Here is a 14,133-nt window from a genome sequence, read left to right as displayed (position 1 = left end):
AGTTATGTCTGTTTGTGTGTGTGTGTGTGTGTGTGTGTGTGTGTGTGTGTGTGTGTGTGTGTGTGATGTGATGTGCTGTGTGTTTGTTCCTGGGTATAAGAGCATGTGTGGGCGGAGGCTGGAGGATAACGTTGAGTAGATTCCTCAGGAGCCATCATCTTGTTGCTTGAGACATATTGGACCAGAGTAATAAGGTTGATTTTCAAGATTCGGAGTTTTTTTTTTTTTTTTTTATATTTATTTATTTGTGTTATGGAGGTGAGTACACTGTCTCTGTCTTCCGACACACCAGTAGAGGGCATCAGATCCCATTATAGGTGGTTATGAGCCACCATGTGGGTGCTGGGAATTGAACTCAGGACCTCTGGAAGAGCAGTCAGTGCTCTTAACCACTGAGTCATCTCTCCAGCCATAACGATTCGTTTTTATTTTATGCATATGAATGCATATGCATATAGGTTTCTGTAGCAGGTAGGTGCAGTGCCCTCAGAGGTCAGAAGAGAGAGCGTTACATCCCGCCATGTACCCACATGTACTCAGAACTGAACCCAGAACTACTCCTCAAGAGTAGTCAGTGCTCTTTAACTGCCGAGCCAGCCGTCTCTTCAGCCCCACTAAGATTGTATTTAGTAGGAGAAATATGGTGGAAGAAGTGGCATTGTTTTGGGGGTGTGGCCAGGGTACCCTAGCAGATGGGGTTAAGGTCTCCTCCAAGCATCGTTGCTCCTTACTGCTTCAGAAAGTTTGGCCTGGCCTAACAATGTGTTGGAGTCACTCGGAGAGCCTACTCACAATGTAGAGTTTGGGTCCCACCTCTGGAAATTCTGATTTAACATGTTTGGGTGGGACGTGGGAATCTGCATTAGCGTTTACTGAGAACAAAGTAAACACGTTGAACTTACTGGGCCGTTCCGTCATGGGGCCAGGCCTGAGAACTGGTACCATTCTTATCTGTTGCCAGTAGCTGACACTCCCTCTGTGGCTTCAACCTGTTTTTGGCATGCTGATTATTGATACACTTCCTTGTCCTTTTGACTGAGGTATGCAGCTCCACGGTCGTACAGGATCACCTGCTATTAGTGCCCCATGAGTTCTGTACCTCAGATGGTTCTATTTCCCGCGGCTCCCATGGAATGATTGCTAGTTGGGCCCTTGTTTCCTTCACAATTGACCTAGTTTGAACAGTGGATTATAAGATGGTTGTTAACTATGCCTTAACAGTTTGAGGCACTCACTACCTGTTCAAAGGAAGCTGGAGGTCAAGAATTAGTTTCCCTTGCCATTGTAACGAATTGTCACAAGGCTTTAAGGAGCACGGAGATTCTTTTCCGAGAGTTCAAAAATCCTAAAGTGGGTCGGCGGGGCTGTATTCTTTCTGGAAGCTTTGGGGTGAATCTTCCATTGTTTGTGAAGCTACATGTATTCTTTGGTTTTTGATCTGTTATTTTTATAGAGTCGTATCTGTTTTTCTCATAAAGGAATAATCTAATAAGAGGATAGTATTAGTAGGCAGTATAGAATTCAATACTCTCTTACTTTCCAAAAGCATATATAGTTTCATTTATAATTTTGCAAAAGCGATTTAGGAAATTCCATGCCGTAATTATAACAGGCTAAGTTGTATCTTATTGTATTTGAGATAGTTTTCTATGCCGTGGGCTTCCATGCATAATTATAACGGGCTAAGTTGTATCTTATTGTATTTGAGATAGTTTTCTATGCCGTGGGCTGGCCTTCTCCTTGCTACTTTGTAGCTAAAACTGACCTTGAGCTCTGAATCCTCCTGCTTTTACATCCCTAGGGCTGACGCTGCACTGCTGGCTTTAGTATTCATGCAGTGTCTTATCCCTTAGAAAGCATGAGGAAAAGGGGGTCTTACAGTTCCTATGGTGTGCTGGGAATGTCGAGAACAGAAAGTAGATGGTTAAGATGGGATAGAGGCTACCTTGATGTGGCATCTGTTTACTGGAGTGGACTAGAGAAGGGTTAAAAGGTGGACCAGAAACCTTAGTGGCTTGATATCATGACAAAATGATAGCTGCTCTAACTTTTAGAAAATTAAAAATAAGTAAAACGTAATTCAGCTTAAGACTCCAATGGAGGACCAGTAAGTGACAGCCATGAGGAAGATCACTGAGCACAGCAGAGCTAAGGAGGACAAAGGCTCGGTGCCCAGGCTCTGCTGGTGACAGTTTACTAGGAAGAGCAGCAGTGTCAATCAGGGAGGTACCAGAAGAGCAGGTTACAGATAGGTGTGAGCAAAAGGGCCTCGGAGAGTGGGAATCGGGTCAGGTCATTGGGTGAACTAGAAAACTACCACTGCGGCACGGGATGAGATCAGCATCCCTCAAGGAACAGAACAAAGCGAAACAGAGTTAGCCAAGGTGTGCACGCCACAGGAAGTTCCCAATGCCCACAGAACCGGATCAGGGACGGCAGTGCTTTTTACTGACCTGGTAAGGAAGTCAACAGTGGCCAAGTGTAGAAAGAAGGGTGGTGGCTCTCTTCCTTCTTGGAAAACATCTTAACCGGTCAGTTAGCAAAAGCAAGGCTTATTTATCCCTTGGAAGTGGGAGAGCTGATACTGTAAAAGTTCGAAGAGCACTGTTTCCACGCCTTTGAAAATATGGGTTTGGTTGTCTGCGTCCTTGTACTTGGGTTAACATTAGTGTTACTGGTCTAGTTTTGACAGGACATATGGGTTCTTGCGCACACAATGGTTTGCTATAAATTCCAGCAGCAGGGCATTATTTATCTCTGCAGTACCTACAGTCACTAGCATTCCAGTCTTTAGCATCCAGTTCACACAATTCAGAGTAAGAACTTACTTTACCATAATAATTACAATTCCCTCTAAACCAAACTAGTTACCTAGGGAGTTCCGTTTCTGAATGAAGTTCTCTTATTGGTGACAGAGATATAAACAATTATAATAACGACGTGAGAAAATCCCCATTTTGTAAAGATGTAGTTCAATTTCAGGGCGTTCTTGCCTGACATACAAGAGGCCCTGGGTTCTCTTTTCAGCAACGCCTTCCTCTCTCTATTAGACACACACACACACACACACACACAGTGTTTGAAAATAGGGGGGAACTGGTTGTGAAGAATGGTTTCAGTGGAAGAGGGAGTGGGGATGTGTGAGAAAATGACCACGTTCACTAGAGACGTGTCTGAAATTGCCAGTGAATTAACAGAATGCCATCAAGTTCCCAATGGAGCTGGATCTGTGACTCAGGGTGTAGAGAACTTGATGCTCTTGTAGAGCACCCGAGTTCAGCTCCCAGAAGCCACTCGAGGTGGCTTGCAACCTCTCATAATTCCAGCTCCAGGGGATATGACAATCTCTCCTGGACTTTGCAGGCACCGGCGCACATGCGGTAGACATACATACAGACACACACAAGTCCACACGAAAAGGTTCTTGGTGTATCCCACACTGAGGTGAAGGACAGTGTGAAGAGAGCTTGGTTAATCATTACTGTGAAAAAAAATTGGAATTGTGCCTGTTCTTTGCAGATGAAGGGGTGAAACACTCCACTTGATTATCTTTGGCGTTATGTCTAGACACAGTTGTGTGCCTGTATCCATAGGTAATGCTCAGCGCTGAATTTATAACTCAGGCTTTTCAAAGTGTGCTTAAAAAAGAAAATTAAAGCGGAAGTTAAAGGAGACAAAAAGTAAATATTACAAAGTTCGTGGAAGACCTGGAGTCATTTGTGATATCATGCTGCCTGGAGAGGAAACTAGTTTAGGGATATTCAAATGACCTTGTAGTAATAGTACCTGCAATGTATACACACCTTAGGCTTCCATTGCCACACGGTGTCTCATCTGTTCAAGATGCCGCCGTGTGGGTTTGGCAGTGATATCTTAGAGATGTTTCATGGGTGAAGGAATTGAGGCGGAGAGAGTAACTTACCCAGAGTTGGGGCTAGTGTGGGTGAAGACCTATGAGGAGTTTGATATTAAATATCTGATCACAAGGTGGCAAGCTCGCCTTTTACCATTTCATGAGTAGTGGCAGAGATACAGTACTCCAGTTGGAGCCTAAGACCTTTTATCCCTCACAGGACCTTCAGTTCTGCGATGTGCATATTTTAAGCTGGCTTCCCATTCCCTCCTGACCCGGTAGATGCAGTGCAGAGGCACCCATTGTGTGGATGCTGTGCACGCAGTCAGGAGAAATGTCGTCATAAGAAGGCTTGGGGATTCACTGCTCAGATGGGAAGCAAAAGCAAAAGGCAACCTTTGTCTGATGGAAGATGCTCCCTTTTAAGGTTGCGTGCTGAAAACAAGATTTGGTCTCTTGGCTTATTTAATATATTCAGATATAAAAAAAATAGTTTGGCTATTGTGAAGGCAAAAAATGGGAGGCAAGGCAGGATTTTGACAAAGTTGCCAGATTCGTTCTCGGAATGTCCTGGGACTTTCGGATGGCACCACTAGAGTCATAGTCATTTCCCCAGTGGCCACCAGAATACGGGTTGGCTGTCTCATGCTGGAGTTCATAATAGGAATGAGGAAGAAGACGAAAGGCATTCGACCAATAATGGGCGTAGTGTGTAGCAGGAAAAGGGAGTTTATTGCTTCTTTTAAAAGGCTGACATAGAAAAGCTTTGCTTTGTTTTCTTCATTAGTTAAAATGTGACTTGAACCCATAGTGAACCTTAAAAATACCAAGCTAAGCTCTTCATCTTATAGCTTATAGCAAATGAGAGATCATTAGAGTGTCATTGAATAGTGTTTTTTAAAAAGTTTTATTTATTATATGTAAGTACCCTGTAGCTGTCTTCAGATACACCAGAACAGAGAACAGGGCATCATATCTCATTATAGATAGTTGTGAGCCACCATGTGGTTGCTGGGCTTTGAACTCAGGACCTCTGGAAGAGTAGTCAGTGCTCTTAACCACTGAGTTATCTCTCCAGCCCCAAACAGTGTTTAAGAATGAGTTTTTTCTACCTAAGCAGGAGCATTGGGGCAAACTCTTTCGAGCTGGTATAGTTTATCAGAGTCCGTGAGGAAACACTTGTGCAATTACTCCCTTTTATGTCATTTGTAAGATGTATTCTCTATCTGTAGAGAGTCGCTAGTGGAGAGAGAGAAATTCAGTTGGATGTCTACTATATGAAAATCATGAACAGGTGTCCGGAGGAGTAAATAATTCAGCTCAAGGAAGGGTAAAGAGTGTCAAAGTCTGTGAGACGGTAACATTTTATAAACAGTTGGCAGATACAGAGGGGATCCATGTTCCAGGTCCGTAGTTCAGGGAAGCACATAGCTGAGCCCTCATGGAAGCCTAAAGAATATCATAGTAGCTTGATGTGAATCAAGTGACTTGGATGTGTACTCCTGTGACATAGGAAGAATTCAGATCACAACACTTAGATCCCAAGCTGAATGCGGACGTTTCCTGGCAATGACTGACGAAGTTAGGTAGTTTGCAGAATTGGTTATGTAGTGGGAATCCAGAAAACAAGGATGCTCACAGCAGAGGTTAGGAAAACAGGAGGTTATGGATCAAATTACATTGTATTCTTTTCCATCTATCTGTCTGTCCATCCACCCACCCACTCACCCATCCATATGGGTCAAATTACATTTTATTCTTTTCCATCTGTCTATATATCCCACCCATATCTGTCTGTCTGTCCATCCGTCCATCCATCCGTCCATCCGTCCATCCGTCCATCCGTCCATCCATCCATCCATCCATCCATCCATCCATCCATCCACCCACCCACCCACCCACGAGACAGGCTCTTGCAGTGCATTCCTGGGTGTCCAGGAACATGCTATGAAGATCAGGGTGGACTGGAACTCACAGATTGTCCAGCTCCTGTCTCCTACATGCTGGAATTAAAGGCATGTGCCACTACATTTGACCTAGAAAAAGTTTTCCAGCAATGCTGACATAAGACGACCTACATTCTGTCAGAACACTGGGTTTCCTGTAAGCGCAGGAACTGCTGCTGCACGCTGAGGGAAAGGTTCAGACGTGAGGTGAGGGCTGCATCTTTCGCGTTTCTTCACCTTGAAATTCACAAAGCTTGTGTTGTGGTTCTCTTTCACACCTTCAACCCAGTTACAACAAATTATAGTGTTTAGGACTTCATAATTACAGAGGTAGCATAATTATATGTGTAATTATGTATTTGTAATAGTTTAGATGTATAGATATAATTATAGATAAGTAATCTATAATTATTTATATGTTATATATAGTTTACCAATATAATCTTGATGGACAGTATTAGAATATTTCATTCTAAAGAGTTAGGCCATTTGTTTTACGCAGGTCTCCCTTTAGGAAGCCACTTGAACTGTATCGACTTGTATGATTATACATTTTAAAAACCTGCAAGGATTTTTGAAAAGTTTTAGCCAAAATGCTTATATTGCAAAATGTACAGTTCATTGTCAGGGTTAGATATGTACGTTTCATGATGTGATACTGTGCATAAAACTACTAAGAAATGGAGTTTGAAAATATGCAGTGGCAAATCTCAAGATTCTTTCTCTTTTGCTTCTTAGTTTTTGGTAAGGGGAGACATTGTTTCTTTTCTTGTCTGATCTCAGATTCTTTCAGTATTGCAGTTGTAGCTACATAAACGTGGAGCTCTTTTCATTAGAAGCAGTGAGCTGGGCTTGAACTTAAAGCGAGAAAATTTTCACTCAGATGTGATTAGGGATTTGGCCAGCTTAAAAGGCTAATTTTTGAAGGAGGATTGAGAGAAAATTTCGCAGGGAACCTTTTTTTTTTAATTTAAAAAAAATTTTTTTTTTATTTTTTTATTAACTGAGTATTTCTTATTTACATTTCGAATGTTATTCCCTTTCCCGGTTTCCGGGCCAACATCCCCCAACTCCTTCCCCTCCCTTCTATATGGGTGTTCCCCTCCCCATCCTCCCCCCATTTAACGCCCTCCCCCCAACAATCAAGTTCACTGGGGTTCAGTCTTAGCAGGACCAAGGGCTTCCTTCCACTGGTGATCTTACTAGGATATTCATTGCTACCTATGAGGTTGGAGCCCAGGGTCAGTCCATGTATAGTCTTTGGGTAGTGGCTTAGTCCCTGGAAGCTCTGGTTGCTTGGCATTGTTGTTCATATGGGGTCTCGAGCTCCTTCAAGCTCTTCCAGTTCTTTCTCTGATTCTTTCAACGGGGGTCCTGTTCTCAGTTCAGTGGTTTGCTGCTGGCCTTCGCCTCTGTATTTGCTGTATTCTGGCTGTGTCTCTCAGGAGAGATCTACATCCGGCTCCTGTCGGCCTGCACTTCTTTGCTTCATCCATCTTGTCTAATTGGGTGGCTGTATATGTATGGGCCACATGTGGGGCCGGCTCTGAATGGGGCAGGGAACCTTTGAGGAAAGTCCCCACTTTTCTGCGTCGTGGGAGGCCATCTCAGACGTTGCCCTTGCCCGTGTCTGGTAGAAAAAGGGCTCAGCTTGTCTTGTTGACAGCTAAAACCATGTTTTCCCCTCCGCCCATGCGAATGAATGGACCCGGGCACCATCTGTATTTTAAGCAGATCCTCCCTTCGATTAGCAAGAGTAGTCATCAGGTGAGCATAGGTTAGGAGGTCAGTGTAAAGACAGAATGACAATGGGATTCTAAAATGGGCTGACAGATCTGCAATTCAAATGGCCCCAAATTTTTCTCAGTTGTGTTGAAACACCACAAATGGAAAGTGAACAGTCCAGTCAGTCAGCTTATGGGCATAATAATTTACTCAAGATCGAGTAACTGGTTTCAGAGACGAGCACAGTGCTCACTCTTATGATTAGATTGTGTTCTACTACAACGGATTTATTATGTTCTCGGAGTGGCCTGGCCGTCCTAAAGCTGGTAGAGAGCAGGGGCCTGGAGTTAATGAGGTGGCCTCCTGGGGAGAGAGAGCATACCGAGCGCATATAAGATTTTGTGCTGGAGGGCAAAGAGGCCAGAGGAGCATCCAGATTCGCTGCTGTCTGGATAGAGATTGGAACTGAGGTGTCCAATTTGGTAAGGGAGTCTTGAATAGAAGTGGGGGGGGGCGTCTGGGAAAGGGGACATGTATTTGAAGGCACAAGAGCAAAAAGAGTGCAGCTTGTTTGTGAACGGGTGAGAAACCCTCACCACTTTCCTCAACAATGGAAATCCTCTTTGAATGCAAGGAGTAGGGAGACGAAGCAGAGAATGACACAGGTGGAGTTTGGTGACCCCACGACCTGCTTCTTACAAGTACCGATGTGCGTTGTGCAGAACAGACGTCTGGGGACAGGATTGGGTGGAGACTTTGAGAGGAGTAAGAGATAGCGAGGGCCTTCATTAGGGGGATGTGAAGGGTGAGAAAAACCGTGGTGGACTGAACACTGCTTAACGAGAACACACAGAACAAGAGGGTCGAAGTGCTGTTACCATGGGCTGTTTTACAAATGTATTACTTTTTAAATTGTCTTTTTAAGTGTGGCCTACAGCGATAGGCTTTGCCGTGGATTCTTTGCCGTGTGTTGTTAGACATTTTATTCTCGTTCATTCCTCTCCCCAACTACCCTCTCCCACGTCCGTCCGTGCCCTTCCTAAGCAGTTTCTTTTCACCCCATTACTCTCACCTACTGCTTTTTTTTTTTTTATCGTCCTTAAGATCTCTTCTTCCACCCCATGGTCCTTCATTTAGTTTTATGATCCATATACGTCTATATAAATGTATGCATAAATCATTTCAAATTTAAGTTCACTGGCTGTTTTATGGTCTCTAATCATAGCTTCTTGTAAGGAGCTTTTCCATTGTTGCATATTAACCCCTTGCCTTTTCTTTTTCAACGCCCCCCCCCGTGTGTGTACATATGTGCACAGAAGTCAGTCAGAGAGGATGTTAGATCCCTGTAGCCATAGTTATGTACAGTTAAGAGCTACCTGTTGTGGGCCCTGGGACCAAACTCCAGTCCTCTGCAAGAGCAGGAGTGTTCTCACTGGAGAGCTATCTCTCCATCCATCTTTGTCTTCCCATAGTGTAGTGTCCTACAGTAAAACAGTGCTAGATCTAGAATTATGGGAATTATGGTTCCCCTGCACGGTGAGGACATTGGTGAGCTACAGTGAGAGAACTGTAGCCTGAGCTTCTCGATGGGCACACCATGGCTCTTTCCCTCGTGCCTAACAGACTCCTTGGTGGCTGTTCTCTTTCTTTAAAGCAAACGTTATTGGAAATGCTAGCAAAGAAGAACAATACCACAGGAAAGAAATAGCATTGCATAAGTAAGTGGAATTTGTGCCTACCTCAGTATTATCTTTTCTACCCTCCTGTCTTTGCATCACATCTGGACTTGTGCTTGAGTTACTCTTAATAAATACAGATGGACTTATTCTACCTCACTTGTTTTGAGTTTGACCTTTGATCTCATGGAACAGGGATGTGGCACTTAATGCCTTTAAAATCGTGATACTTTTTCTGCCTTTATTATGTGTTTGTCGTGTGGTTGTCGTGTTTTTCTGTGTTAAACGGCTCGTGTTTCTCCATGGCCAGCAGGGATCTGTTAAGACACCACCGAGCACTGGTGCTTCAGCCCTGGATGTCGTGTCTGTAGAGTAAATAGAATGTACCTACAGTCTAGTTTGCTCCTTACGAACGTATCATCATACTCACTTTCCTTCTTCGAGGAGAAGCTTTGAACATACCAACAGGATTCAGAACAGGGAAGTCCTGGCCTCTGGACGGGTGGGATGGGTACATGCCATGATCTTCCGTGTGAAGGAGGACAGCCCATATGATTTCCCTGGCCTTTGCTTTAGAGAGAAAATATTGGAACTTCTCTTTGTCTCTGTTGTTAATTTGGCTTGGAACACTCTTGCTCCTGATGCGTCTTAGTCCCTGTCCACACAGTAAAGTTGTCATATGCGTGTGTATCATTAGCAAACGATTACCGGTATATGCGTGTATTGTGGAAATCTACTTAAACATGTTACGGTATCGTAAGTCACCGTCAAATGTGTTCAGAAACTGCTGGTGAGAAGTTGGAGAATGTGAGTCAGATGTCTCAGGGTACCAGGGTTTAAATGTTATCTGTAATGTTTCATTTTTAGATGGTATACTTTAATAAACTCTACATTCTATACTAAAAAATATTTCATTTTTATGGTAAATGTTAGAGAGTCAGAGGACAACAGCGACTAAGTGGCAGAGTTTATTTGACTGTCCATTCCTTACAGCTGATGAAACGTATGTACCCGATAAAGATTTAATTTTAAGAGGAACTTCATACTCTTGTTCCTCTTAAAATTATTTTGGGGATTACTAAGTAACCCATTGGGTTTGTTAGGCAAGTCATTTTAGTTGCCGAAGTTAATTCAGGGTAGGCTGATTTATTTAAATTTTTTGGCCAAGAAATTAGAGCCCTTAAATTCTTTTCTGATTATTTCTTTTCTGATGACTCTTCCTTCTTTTCTGAGTATAATAATCTATCATCTCTTTTTGGACTCTTCTTCACAGAATAAGACCACAGCTTGCCAAAGAAAAGATTGAAGGCTGCCATATCTGCACGTCAGTCACACCAGGGGAGCCTCAGGTCTTCCTAGGGAAAGATAAGGCCTTTACTTTTGATTATGTGTTTGACATCGACTCCCAGCAGGAGCAGATCTACACTCAATGCATTGAAAAACTCATCGAAGGCTGTTTCGAAGGATACAATGCTACGGTGTTTGCGTATGGACAAGTAAATGCCTTATTGTTTTCATGGGAATTACAATTCAGTTTCCATTGTCATGTCTTGCGGCCTTGGTAATATGAACTGTCTGCCATTCTCTTGTTCTTTTGTTCAGACCGGAGCAGGGAAGACATACACGATGGGAACCGGATTTGACGTCAACATCATGGAGGAAGAGCAAGGCATCATCTCTCGAGCTGTTAAACACCTTTTCAAGAGTATTGAAGAGAAAAAAACCTCAGCCATTAAAAATGGGGTTCCCCCTCCTGAATTCAAAGTGAACGCTCAGTTCCTAGAGGTAGTGGACTCATCAATTTCCTTTCGATTCCACCCGTAACAGCAGATCCTCGTAATGGGATAGTCCTTTGCATACAATACTCAGTCAATGTTGTTTTAGTAAATTAGCATTAGTTAATAGGTACTAATATACCTTACTCTTGGGTGCAAAATAATGTTGACATGTACACTGTAAATGCTTGACAGTATCTATAGATTAAAGTACAATTAACATTGCTTATTTCTGAACCGTTCCTTAACAAGTGATAAACTATTGTGGGTAATTTGGGTAGGGTTATAAAGCACTAGGAATTAAGAAAGTCTTATCAAAAGGGAGGGGACAAGCCGAGACGTGGCCTCAGAGGCTGATGGTGTCTGTGCAGAGTGCAAAGATTATTAGGTCAGGATGAGTTTACGATAGCTAGTCTGGTAGGGAGCTCTGCCAGTGGAAGAAAATGTGGGCCCTTGAGTAGTGCTGTAGTTAGATGGACTGCTTGCTGCATTGTAATTCGGAATTGGGTTGACTTTACCGATGCCAAGGAAAATCTTTTAGAAATGAAAGATAGGGAAAATGGATGTTTTGGTGGGTGAGGATGCTTGCTGTCAAGCCTGAGGACCCGAGTTCCAACCCTGAGACCCATCCGGTGGAAGGAGAGAACCAAACTCTCTACACGTGTACCATGGCATGCGTGCCCCACACATACACATAAATAGATACACGCATATAGTAAAAGGCAAAACGGAAGTAAACAACCGGGGATTAGTTACCATCCCATTTGCCAACTGGAATCGCAACTAGCATATTCACAGTTACCAAGTGATGGGATCAGCCTGGGCGCCCACTGACAGATAAATGCATAAAGAAGATATGAAAGTCACACACACGCGTGTGCCTACACACAGAGTGGAGCCCTAGCCAGCCTTCAGAGTGAAATTAGGTAACTTGCAAGAAGATGGGGGGAACTGGAAATCATCTAGTTATGTGGAGTAAGCCAGACTCGCAAAGATGGATATCAGAGGTTCTTTTGTATTTGTTAAACAAAAAACAAACAAACAAACAAAAAAGCCCAACAAATAAAAAACAACAAAAACCAAAAAAAAAAAAGAAATAAAAAGGGTAGAGGAAGAGAGGAAGGAACTAGGGAAGGAAAAAGCAGGTGAATATTTACCTGAACTACATTGTGTGTGTGTGTGTGTGTGTGTGTGTGTGTGTGTGTGTGTGTGTGTGTGTGTGTGAAATGTCCCAATAAAACCGATCTTTTTTTACATTAATGAGTGAGAAAGGAATTAGTAAGTGGAAACACGCTGAACGGGATAAGTATAAGGAAAAAGAAATACAGGTGAAATCGTAAAACTTTTAAAATTCTTAGCATCTCTGACCTTTCAGTTGGGTGTGGTGGGTCATTTCTTTAATCCCAGCATCTGAAGTGGGGGCCTCAGTGAGTTCAAAGACAGCCTGGTCTTCTGAGGGAGTCCTAGGCCAGCCCAGGGCTACTCAGTGACACACCCCACCCTCCAAGGACAGCCTGATCTACAGAGAGTCTCAGGCAGCCAGGTCTACCTCTAGTGAGACCCCACACCTAATACCCCACCCCTAACCTCCTCCCACAAGTAGAAAGTTCCTCTGCCCTAACCTTTGGCTCTGCCTACATCTAAGATATACTGGTCCAAGTTTGCTAATTTGTCTTTGCTTCTGTCTTGTGAAGCAGTCGTAGGTCATCTTAGTTTTTGTGCCTGGGTTATTTGTCATGATGAAGTCACTTCCTCTTTATTCTTATAGCTAATCTGACATTCACTTCAGTATTCATGGATTTATGATGATACGGCAACTCATAGCTGTATGAAGGGAGAGCTGTCATTCTGAGGGCTGTTGAGCATATTGAAGATGCTATGCCAAGCACAACCCCTTCGATAGCGTTAACCGTTTAATGTGTCTTCCCCTCAGCTCTATAATGAAGAGGTCCTTGACTTGTTTGACACCACCCGGGATATTGATGCAAAAAATAAAAAGTCAAATATAAGAATTCACGAAGATTCGACTGGCGGGATTTATACTGTGGGAGTCACAACACGCACTGTGAATACAGAACCGGAGGTGACTGCGCCGTTAAAATATAAAGTATAGGTGGCTTTCGAAACTGTCCTTACCGATAGTACCCTCAAGATAAAATGCATAGGATGGCTTTCCTTCAGGGCACGGATTTAAAAATCTCGTCTGCCTTCTATGTGTCCCCCCGTCCCTGAAGAACATCATTATAAAAGTGTGGGAATCCTAGCAAGATGGTTGTGTAAGGTACCTGACGCCCAGTCTTCCATTTTTTTAGAATTCACACGATGGAAGGAAAACCAATCCCCAAACTTCCAAATGTTGCTTTCTGATCCTACACACGCACCATGGCGGATGTCTACATGCTGACATGAATTAACGCCAACATAAATTTAATGTGATGCGGATGCTAACAGGATCGCATCTTGGCTTTTATAGGGAAACATTTGAGAAAAAAAAATCTTAAAAAAAAAAATGAGAAGAGAAAGCTTAAACAGGGTAGCCTAACTAATCCAGATTATTGTGGGGTTGTCCCTACCCTAAGCGTTCTACTGTAACAGTTTGGAATAGAAGCCGCAGATGTCAGCATAGGACGGACAATGGAACTTAGTGTTTTCTCCCAGTCAAAGAAGAATGCGCCATTATGCGGGGAAGTTCGGCTCAAATGCGCCTGTAACAAAAAAACGACAGGATGAGAGGTCTTCCATTATGTCATTCAGCACAGAGGGTTTTAGCCGTCAGCTCAGACAAGGTTGGCCGGGGCCTGTGTGAGTGTCGTCCAGTGAAGCCTTTCTTCCCCGTTGCAGATGATGCAGTGTCTGAAGCTGGGCGCTCTCTCGCGCACCACGGCGAGTACCCAGATGAATGTGCAGAGCTCGCGCTCCCATGCCATTTTTACCATTCACGTGTGTCAAACCAGGGTGTGTCCCCAAACAGACGCTGTGAGTTCTGTTTCCTTGTTTCTTAGCCTTTTAGCCTTTAGATCCTTGAATCCTCCGCATCTTTGGAGAGGCGTTTGGTCCAATTTTATTTTTATTTATTTTTCTTTCTCTTAGTTTCCTTCCTATCTATCTATGTATCTATCTATGTATCTATCTATGTATCTATCTATGTATCTATGTAT

At 43.3% G+C, this 14,133-nt stretch overlaps 1 protein-coding gene across 1 annotated transcript in view; it reads left to right on the top strand.

The window, feature by feature from the left end:
* Kif21a (kinesin family member 21A) overlaps positions 1–14,133 on the top strand; it is a 115,692-nt gene that overhangs the window by 42,356 nt on the left and 59,203 nt on the right. Inside the window, exons 2-5 of the mRNA XM_032885321.1 lie at positions 10,474–10,696; positions 10,803–10,985; positions 12,909–13,058; positions 13,817–13,951. Coding sequence (XP_032741212.1) covers positions 10,474–10,696; positions 10,803–10,985; positions 12,909–13,058; positions 13,817–13,951 — 691 coding nt within the window. The remainder of the gene's footprint in view (positions 1–10,473; positions 10,697–10,802; positions 10,986–12,908; positions 13,059–13,816; positions 13,952–14,133) is intronic.

This window comes from Rattus rattus, chromosome 1 (assembly GCF_011064425.1).
Source record: "Rattus rattus isolate New Zealand chromosome 1, Rrattus_CSIRO_v1, whole genome shotgun sequence".
NCBI classification, from domain to species: domain Eukaryota; kingdom Metazoa; phylum Chordata; class Mammalia; order Rodentia; family Muridae; genus Rattus; species Rattus rattus.
Note: the sequence above shows the minus strand (reverse complement) of the source record. Positions and strands in the feature narration are given on the sequence as shown.